General features: G+C 31.4%; 1 protein-coding gene across 1 annotated transcript; it reads right to left on the bottom strand.

The window, feature by feature from the left end:
• Positions 1-1819: 1819 nt before the first annotated feature.
• Positions 1820-8693, bottom strand: LOC105111876 (RING/FYVE/PHD zinc finger superfamily protein). The gene is made up of 7 exons (XM_011007347.1): positions 8266-8693; positions 7486-7571; positions 6287-6433; positions 6065-6173; positions 5276-5399; positions 3064-3334; positions 1820-2465 (listed from the first exon to the last, which is right to left on the bottom strand). The coding sequence occupies exons 1-7, from the start codon at positions 8390-8392 to the stop codon at positions 2358-2360; spliced, it is 972 nt and encodes a 323-aa protein (XP_011005649.1). The 5' UTR covers positions 8393-8693; the 3' UTR covers positions 1820-2357.
• Positions 8694-11198: the final 2505 nt, after the last annotated feature.

Genomic DNA, 11198 nt, shown 5'->3' on the forward strand with positions numbered 1-11198 from the left:
AATTTAATTCACTATATACTAATTTTTCAAGAAAAAAATATTATTTACATTACAGTACAAATTAATTTAATTTACTTTAAACTAATTTTTTTAAAAAAAAATATTAATAAAATTAACAATCTTTAAAAAAAAAGAAGTGTGTGAACTGTTCACATCTACTGTTCACGCTGATTAAAATTAGCGTGAACAGTGTGCACAAAGCAGCAAAATGCTGCTTCTTCTTTTCCTGAGTCTCGGACGCGAAAAAACATGGGACCCATATACAGTAAAATACGTTTTGTTTTTATCAAACAGGTTACATTTGTGTTTTAAAGACGCAACCTCATTGTCAAACAAGTTCTTTATCTTCTAAAATTAGTGTTTGAGGTATGTACTATACATATTTTACATATTAACTATAGATATATTAATGAATACATAAATATTTTTGCAAACATTTATTTAAGTTATTTAGATCCTTGCAGTAATAAAGAATTGATAACAATTTATTATTTTTTATTTGCTAACAGTTGATGAGACTTCACTTCTCATTTAAAAGTTGAGTTTCATATTCTTTTTATTTATTATGCCACTTTTTATTTTAAATTGCTCAAACATCTATGTTAGATGAATGTACCTTTATATTTTATAATTTAATTCTTATATAAAATTAAGATAGGAACAAGTTTTTCACATATTACTTATTTATTGCTTGAAAGCTAAATCTTATATCTTTTAGTGCTATCAGCTTTTGATTACATGCTAAGAAAGCGCTTTTTTTTTTCTTTTGTTTGATTGTCTTATAATTAAAGGAGTACGCATTTCTAGAAGTAGCATGTATCAATTAGTGAGCATCCTGTCAAGTTCGAATGAGATAACATAATACCAAAAACTCCAACAGGAAAAGATGAAATTTAAAAAAAAAAAGATTCTTAATCAATCTTTGAATAATGAAATTAAAAAGATGAATTAATTCTAAATCAATCTAATATTAAATGATAAAATAAAAATAATCAATTTTAAAAAAAATTTAAAGTAAATTTAATAAAAAACAAGAAATAAAAAGAATAACCTTTATTATTTTCAAAATTAATAAAAAAAATTATTGAAAGCAAATAAATAAAAATAATACAGCTCAATCTCTAGTTGAATAAGTGCTAAAAATTAAATTAAAAAAAATATGAGTTTAAAAGAAATCAAGCAAACCTCGATTAATCTTCAAAACTTGAATCTCTTAAATCATAAATTTAATTTCAATTAAAAAATTTAATTCTTAACTAATTTAATATTTAAAAATAAAATTAAAAAATATCAATTAAAAAAATTTATCAAAATAAAATCAAAATAACAATAAAAATATAAAAATCAACTCTAATAAGTTAAAAAACCAAAGAAGGATGATATCGTAAAAAAAACTCAATTGTAAATTTTTTCTTAAATATAAAAAAACTTGGCCCAAGACAACAAATAAATCAAACAAAACAAACTTGATTTGAGTCAATTTAAATTAAGCTGCAAAACTTATAAACAACATATGAAATTAGAATAACCCGTAAAAAATAAAATAAAAAAATTCAATTGTTAAAAAGACCTTGAAAAAGGACCTAACTTGATATGACACTCTCATTATTGAATATTTCATCTACCATCTAGCATGCTTTTATGAGACCATCTACCTTGATTGCTAAACTAAGATTTCATCTTCATCTCCTAAACATGGGGGATAAAGATCCTTCTGTATCTCAATCTATGCAAAGACGTGAGGTGATGTGCAGGATAAGGAAAACAGGAAATAATAGTACTGGAGGGAGCAGTTCCAAATACATTACTTGGGCGAGACTTACCGATAACCAGCAGTTTCATGTAGAAACAGATATATTTCTTTACAGTCAACAAAATGAAATACATAATTCAGTATTTTTCAGGACGTCAACTTCAAAGCCAAGTTCTCTGGTAAATGGTAAACGGTATATGCCAGAAATATAGCTGATGCAGAATGATACATTTTCCGGCGGTAATTAATTACAATCTCAAGCGCACCACGCTTTTTGAAGAAAGCCAATGAACACATGAAAATGTTCTCTTCAATTGATCACAGGCATGAAATATACGATCAAGTCTTTTGTTAGCCATTTCAGGGTGGCCTGTTCAGGTTGTCTTAATTGATGGAAGGTTTGTAACAATACCAGGCAATTTTTACAAATCATCATTCCCAAATTTATATATGCAGCTGAGCCATCAAAGTGCCTTCGCTGTCTCTTACCTTGTAACTGCCTAACATGTTGCTGTTGATAGATTTCAAAGGCCACAATATAGACTGACATACCAAAACAGAGTCAGTCTGTGTCTCCTGTGAACAATATATCACCCCCTTCAACTCAGAGAAGACCCAGATTTTTCAGCTGCTGAACATGCTCAGTTGGTAGTGGTGGAGGAGACCAGTCCGATCCCGTCATTTCACCATCAACATCCTCAACAACATATTCCTAACAGAGCATATTGAAGTCATTTCACAAGAGAAACAAATCATGATAAATATTTAGACCAAGAAACCTGCATGGATGCCAAAAAAGTAAATATTTGATGCAGTGACCAGCAAAAATGTTTCAAGATTGTGATGCAATGATATGCCAAAGTGAAAACATCATCCCAAGATAGATCTTCAAGCCAAGGATGCAATGTATTAAAGCAACCTTAGAAGTTTTCATTGTAAAGGACTTTCGGACCTAATGAGTTGGCAAAGATTGTTACCTTGACAACATTTTTTTTTTCCTTGAACTGACCATTACCTTAATCTAGCGAAATTTGGTATATCAATCATAATTGTGCTGAGCTTGAGAAATTCTACAGAGCCCTGAATGTTAGTGCCAGACATCTCACAAAGAAATTCACTAGGTCCTTTTGTTTGTTTTTTTTTTTTAACCATTTTTCTACTGGAGCCAATTCCCTCACAAAATTCAATTAAGATTTAGCGGGCCAAAAAGTATTACAAGTAATACTTGGTTGGTGTTGGTGACTTACTGCACCGTAGAAATTATACTGAAGCATATTAAAAAAGATATGAAAGCAGGTGACTACACTCACTTTTGTTAGCATCCTTTTTGCAAGTATATGATAATGCCGCTGCCAAATTCGTTGTCCAACCATTGTGGCCACCAACACGCTGTAGAATATGCCAATCACAGTAAATAGTCCAAGCACTATCAAAGCCATTATAAACAGTAGTGGTAACCCTGCTTCACCAGCACCTCCTAAGCAACCACATTCACCAGCTGTGCTTGCACAGCTCTCAAAGCATGTAGTACAGTCTGTCCAGATACAAAGAGTGCCAGGTAAATGACAGTCTGCACACACTCTGCAAGATTAAGGAAACAGACAGATTGCATAACTCATTATTTGATTTAATTTCTCAAATCCAATAACCAAAATACTAGGTGAAAAGGTAGGAATGAAAAAATTACGAGAAAATGTTTTAGTGTATCACATGTATTTAAAAAAAAAAAGACAAAAAAAATGAACTCCTGCCCAGAGTTTGTGTTTAATACACCACCCAAATAAACTCCAGTGCCAAACCTTGATTTGGCCCCAATTTAAACTTTAAACACCCTTCTAACAAACCAACGAGAAACTTATGGTAACAACCTGTTCTGTTTGAATAAAATTTACTTAAACATTCAAATATTAGTTTTCAATCAAACTATCAAAAAACCCCTAAGGTTTGACCTGCTCAACATTTCATCCCTCTTTTTTCTCAAATCAAACACTAAATCTATAGATGATGATGAATTATAAAAAATTAAAAAGTTACTACTGTCATATTATATTATATACTAAATGCTATCTGAAACCATTGAAAAGAAGCATATTATATTATATAGTAAATGCTATCTGAAACCATTGAAAAGAAGAGAAAAATAGTCCTTTTAAAACAAATGATATAGAGATGATAATTAATAAAAAGAGAACAAAGTGAAGTTTAGGGGTATTTTCAACAACTAAGAACATTTTAAAATTTAAATTTGGCACATTAGACTTAACAATGGTAACCTAATGCAAGGATTAAATTGTTTTTGCATTGTAAAGGTCAGGGATGTAAGGGCTTGATTTAGAAATGCAAAGATGTGAAAGTTGATTAGCCCAGACATCAAGGAGGTTTTGGTAATTTAACCAAAAACATAGGCAGAATCCAATGTCCCAGATAGGGAAAGACTACAATAATCTTTTCCTTTGTTCAATTAGATAAATTGGCGTGCAAACAAAACATAAATGAACTTTAATGTAATAAACAACAAGACCTAAAAGTTCAACATGATGCAGGATGCTATTTTTTAATTTTATGGCATAATTATTTTTATTGTAATATTCATTTAATTGTTGAGATTTACAAGAATTTATTTAATTTGGGAATCCTAATGCTAGTTGGATTCTACTAGTTAGGTAAGTTTTAATAAAAATCTTTATTCTATAAGGATTTTAGATCTATAATTAATATAAATAGGGTTGTCTAGCTTTTTTTTGGGGAATATTAATAAAATAAACATTTCGGAGTTTTCTCTACAATTCCATGCTGTAACCTTAGGGTTTGAGAACCTAGTTTTTCTTCTCTACAGTTTTGGGCTGTAAAATTGTAGGGATTGAGGAACCCTAGCTTTTACAAATGACCACAATATACATATATTGTTCCTAAGGCAAGTCAAGGATACTACACCACACATGAATTTGCTGGCGGTTGTTTGATCTCAGCTTTTGTGGGTGGGAGTACTAGCGAATACATCTAGATCAGCAAACTGAGTATTCTCTTTTAAAAATAAATCAATCAAATAGTTCCTTTATGCACAAGTAGCCAACAACATTACTAGGTTATGGTTCCAACTATGTGGCTTCTGACAAAGAAATCCAAGATACCCTGCCTTCAACATTTTTTAATTAAATGAAATCCCTCCAGAATTTAATCCAACATTTTGGTTTCAAGCCCAGATTTTTATTATTGCACCAAGATTTTTCACCTAACATTTATGGTTTTGAGCAAGATTTTTATTATTGCACCAATCAAAGGAGCCTAGCATCTAAGATGTTTTTAAATTCCTCATCTCTTCCATGAAGAGGAAGACATGTAAAAGAAAAATCAAGTCTCTTAATATATCACATTTGACAGCTCTAACATGCATTTTCCTCTTCACGTCAAGTAAACCTAACCCCACCACACAATTATAAGGATAACAATATGATAATCCAGCAGTGAGAATAATTATATCATGTGCATCAGTTGTTGCAAGAATATAGAGCAGAGTTATACCCAGGCTGGCAGCAACAAAGACATAACTCCCGACAAGGCTGAGCCAAATCATTGCGTACTCTTCGATCATAGCAAGTTATGAAGCACCCGGACAGCCCCAGCAAAGCAAAGAATAATAGTGCTCCTGTTCAACAACATTCTACCATGAAGATTCTACACAAGTATTCTGGAAAAAATAATGCAAAATAACAGACCATGCTTGAATCCTCAACATAAATCTTACATGCCCCCAAACACCAGTTAATCAAACTGTATTTTAAAATTTTAATGTTACCAATTTTTTACAGTTGAAAAGACAACTGGTATTTTTTTTCTTATAATTTTCATGATATGCTGAAATTAATGGACAAATGGTTCAGTTTCTAAATTAGCAACAGACATTCAAGCAGCCAATTACATAAAACTCCAGAACAATTTGTGTGATCTCATATAAATATGGGACAAATAATCTAACAAGAACAGCCAGATCTACTAGTCAGTTCAAGTCAGCAGCCAATTTTTATGAATAAATACCATTCAGGGTTGCAGACCACGGAGATATGCACCTTCACGCACCAAGAAAAATAAAAGATTATAAAAGAATTGATATCATAAATCAAGTTCAGTTTGATACACTTAAGATGACAATGACAGGACCATGAACAGATAAACATGGGCAAGTTGAGTATAACCCAAGTCACAAACAAAATAACTATTAATCTGTAAGAAAACCATGATACTAGAGCTGTGTGTCATAAGCATGCATTGAGAGGGATTATGATAACTATCACTTCAGGTTTTTGAGATTACCACATATGTAGTAGAAACTAAGCTCACTATCAAAGCCCCATGCGAGACGAAGCCAAGACTTTTGATAAGTGTCAATTAGGTACACCAAATATGCTAGTGAAGCAATTACCTGAACCAAATTAATATAAATAAATAACAATAGAACCTCTGACGTGAGAAGAAAGAAAAAGAACAAGAAAGGTATATATCAAAATAACCAAAAGCAGGGTACTGATGACCTACGAGCTGAACAGCCAGAAATATAAACACAATGTCTCTAGTCACAAAGAATCGAAATTTCAGAGTTCGCCATTTCCTATCAGCAGCAACGTGAACTCTCAAATGGTAAGGAGCCTTGCAGGTTGTGCAATGAGCAAATGCAAACCCTTCCTGAAAAAAATAAACAGATTGTCAAGAGAACAAAAAAGAAGATAGTAGCTCAATAGCAGAAATTCCAGGGTAAAAGGGGACAAGTGGCAGGTTAACTTGTTGCATAGATAAAATCAACAACTTATCACAAAGACATCATTTTTTTACAAACCATCAATTGGTGGCAGGAACTTGACATGAAAAGTAAAGAAAGTGAACTGCTTCATGTAATCAAACAGAGGCCAGCAAACATAACTGTGACAACCTATATAACCTGCCTCCAGATTTACCATGGAAGATCCAAGTCTGTGTGTATGAGTTCACAAGAACAAGTGCAACTGACCAGTGTAAAAAGGAAAAACAACTAAGCATACCCTATATCCAGTATGGAAGCCTCTGTTAAGGCAATCTTGGACTACCAATGCATCACATTAATCACTTAACCAACTACTTCTTGTCAAGTGTCATATACAGTTTGCTACTTTCATTCACATAATGTAAATATCAACCATAAAGGAGCAGCATTTTTTTTCTATCCAGTTCTAGGTCTATTGTCCAGTTTCATAAATTTTCTACATCTCTTTTTTTTTAAAAAAAAAAATTAAATTAAGGCTACCTTGCTGGTAATAGCCTACTTTCAAAAAATTTACCAGGTCCAAATTAACCGCATTCCATGGCAAAGACAACGAATGCAACATTAAAGGAAATAGCAATCATTCTTGAAAAAAAATACAAAAGAGAGGGAGTAAAGGATCCAAATTATTAAAATGCAAGTGGCCTCTAAGCCACAAAATTCCACCTCAAGCATCAGTGAAGAAAATGGTATGCAACAAAAGTCTGTCAATTTTTAAACCAACATGCACACATCGAAGGACATATTTATTAACTTTGAGTGCAGCAAAGGGATTTTTCAGTGACCTATCCAAACCCAAATTGGCTATTAGTCAGGTCAAAAGAATAGTCGTATCAAAAGATGTCGCAACATAGAATTCAAGCAACAATGTGGGATCCATAACACAATAACATAACCCATATCACTAAAACTGTGCAAGAAACATGACAAACATCCATACCTTCACTGCTCGCCACTGATCCAGGCATTCACGATGTACATACTTAACCGTTCCTTTGCACTTGCAAGGTGCAATAAAATCCCTACCTGATGAAACGAAAACATAATTAACTTAAGAAGTAAACACAACTAACCTGAATTTTCAAGCCAGAAATCTAAAGCTTTCGCATAAGAATTAAAAAAGAAAAACAAAGTCATACAAAAGCTACCCTGTTGCTGATCAGTAAAACCGGAAAAAAAGGAACTTTCATGATCAAATTATCGGTTCAACAACAGCTAAGCATTACAAAGATGACAATTTGAACTAAATTCAAGGCCAAGCTCACAAAACCCCAAGATCTACTATTTCTCTTCAATTTCATAATCTCTACAATCAACAGCCAACACACCAACGATGAAGTGGATAGTTCTAAAAATGCAAACAGAAACAAGCTCTAAATATTTCACAACCAAAATTCTAAATTTGAGTCAAAATTGCCATAAAAAAATTATTTTAAAAAAGGCTACAAAAATCCAAGCATCAACAATCTCTAACATCAACAGCTAACACAAATGGAACAATAACAGTAAACAACATAAAGTAGGTAAAAAATTCTGCAGTATGCAAGTAAAACCTCCACAAATTATCAAAGTGAACTAAATAAGAAACAATTTTTAACTCCTTGTACCTAACATTTTCTACATCCACAATCAAGTAAAACCTACAAATAAATTTCTAAAATGGTGAAACCTTAGCGACGACTTTTAGAGTGAGTTTCAAGCAATTAAAAGGGGGAATTACCGTCAGTTTCTAGGCAAATACGGCACTGAATTTGCTCTCCGGGACCGGCTTCAAGGTCGATCTCGGTGGGTTCGGTGATCGGAGAGGGGGGGATTAAAGGTGACGTCTCTGATCCATGATCAGCCATTGAAAATCAGAAACAGAGAAAGAGAGAGAGGGTTAGCTATTTGGTTAATTAATCAATAAAATTAACCAAAAAAAGAAGATTGATTGAGAAATTTGGGTTTTCGTTTCATCAAGGCGAAAACCCTTGATAGTTTAGTTTGGGTAATAACTGATCAAACAGGCATTAATGGTGGGATGGTATTCAGTTGGTTCCCAACAATATTCAATTCCTGTTTTCTCTTCAAACTAATCTATAAAATAAACAAATATTTATAGAAAATATGGTAAACTGCATTTTCATCCCAGTTTTTCAACGTAGAAATCTTCAATGTAGCTCTTCATGAGGCTATACGCTTAAACTACTTTCTGTATAAAAATTATTAAATTAAGATTTTTATATAATTTTATGAAATGATATCAAAAAAAAATATTAATATATTTTTGGTTAGTTTTTTTTAATAGCTAATTATTTTATTGTTGAAATGATATTAAAAATAAAAAAATATTAATATATTTTTGGTTAATTTTTTTTAATAGCTAATTATTTTATTGTTTTAAAAGTACCCTCTAATAACAAAAACTAAGTTTTTTTAAATGGTTTTTAAAATGTATATATTAAAAAGAATTAATAATTCTTTTATATGTTAATCCAAGATTTGAAAATAAACAAATTTAAATCAACCTTTGGAATTATAGTTAAATGTCTAACAAAATTTTTATTTAAGAAAAAAATAATCCATTTCCTCTCTCTCTCTCTCTCTGAACTTCACACACACACACACACACACATATATGAAATTTGAAAACAATCCACCAAAACTATGGATCCTTTAAGGATACAATTGAATAATTGGAAAACAAAGGGGGGAGGAGAGGGAGATTGAGAAAAATATAGGGATCACGGAAAGCGTGCTACCGACTGCTCCACCCTAAGCGGCACCCTGTCGGCTTACAATTTATAATTAACTACTTTTCATCTTATCATAATTTAATATTGCTGTAAAAAGGTATTTCGATAACTGATGAATTAATTATGATGTGATAAATTTTGTATAATCCTATACTCAATAATGTAACCTTGCACTCTTTACTCGGATCCAGTTTTTCTAAAATCAATTATCTGAAATGTGTGTGTTAAAAGAATTAATAATTTTTTTTATATATATTTTAAAAGTACTCTCCCTCCTCTTGGATTGCAAGTGATGTTGCTGGCTGATTTTTACTGGTGAGGTGTTTGAGAGGAGGTAGCTTTGTACCCAAAAAAAAAAGAAAGTCGTGTTGAATTCGTAGTCGTAATTTTGGGAGAATGAATGAAATAAATTGATTTTAATTTAGTGATATTATATGTTTATTTAATTTAGTTGACATGAGAAATTGTATTTGGGGAATGATTTCTAGTTGTATATGGGGTTTCATATATATAGGATGAGCTAATTAAATGCATTCTAAATCGTTGAGAAAATATAGGAAGGTGTAGGTGTGGAAATTTGAAGATCTTGATGAGTAGATAAATATGGAACCAATCAAATCATGTTATTTTATGATAATTGGCCAAAATGTTAGCTATAAAGTTTTAGGAAATTCGGGAAGTTAGCTATGGTGGCCAAGTTTAAATTGATTGTATTGAATTTGGTAGGTTGCAAATTTGGTTGTTTTGGATTCTTGTTTACATGGCTGAAAAGTTAAATTGTGAACATGAAATATTTAGAAACTGGGTTTGGTAATATAAATTTTGTGTTAATTGATGTTGTAATGGTTAAATTTATTGTGATTAGGGTGGAATTGGGATTGTTGCATGATTCGATAAGTGTGGCCAAGTTCTTGGAAAATTTATAAACTTTAAATTCTAGGATTAGGTGTGTGAATTAAATTGAAGAGGTAAAAGTCCCAAGTGAAGAATTTATTTTGATGGAATAAAAAGTGAATTATGGATTTTTTTTAATAATTGATTGATATTTGCAATTTATGAAATTATGTGAAATTGTAAAAAGTAAATAATAATCGATTAATATTAATTTGGGTGTTGAATGTGAAATTATGTGTTGGATTGAATTGATTGTTAGATAAATAATTGAATATATTTAAACGAATATTAACGGTTATTGTTAGGAATTGTAGGAGAAGCATTCAAAATGAAATTTGATCTATCAGGAGCTTATACAACAAAAGCTCAAGGAAAAGGGCGACTTCTTTACCTCTTTAATTGTTAAAATTGCTTTCGTAATATTATAATTCAATAAAAATTATATATTTATTGTATAATTGTGTATATTGAGAAACATTATGCTTTCATGACAAGAAAAAATAACATCACCGGAATTATGCCTCCAAGACATCAAAATAATATCAGGAAAAAAATATGCCTTCAAAATAAAAAAATCATACCATATAAATTATGCCTTCAGGGCAAGAAAAATAATACATGTGAATTAAATATTGTGTGAATTATGCCTACCGGAATGAAATAGTTATGTAAATTATACCTACAAGGCATGAAATTAATGTTATGTAAATTATGCTTGTAGGATAGGAAAATAATATGATGTAAATTATATCTTTTAAGTAGTAGATTGATATTATACAAACTATACCGTTCACGCATTGTAATAAAATTGAGTGAAAAAAAAAAATAAACCATCTAGATGGTGACTAAGTGGTAAGAATTTGGAATCAAGGGGTTTGCTCCCTCTGTGGTCTCAAGTTCGAGTCCTTGGTTGCTCATATGATGGCCACTGGAGGCTTACATGGTCGTTAACTTCAGGGCCCGTGGGATTAGTCGTGGTGCGCGCAAGCTGGTCCGGACACCCACGTTAATCTAAAAAAAAAAA

The sequence above is a fragment of the Populus euphratica genome, unplaced genomic scaffold (assembly GCF_000495115.2).
Source record: "Populus euphratica unplaced genomic scaffold, PopEup_1.0 scaffold314.1, whole genome shotgun sequence".
NCBI classification, from domain to species: Eukaryota; Viridiplantae; Streptophyta; class Magnoliopsida; order Malpighiales; family Salicaceae; genus Populus; species Populus euphratica.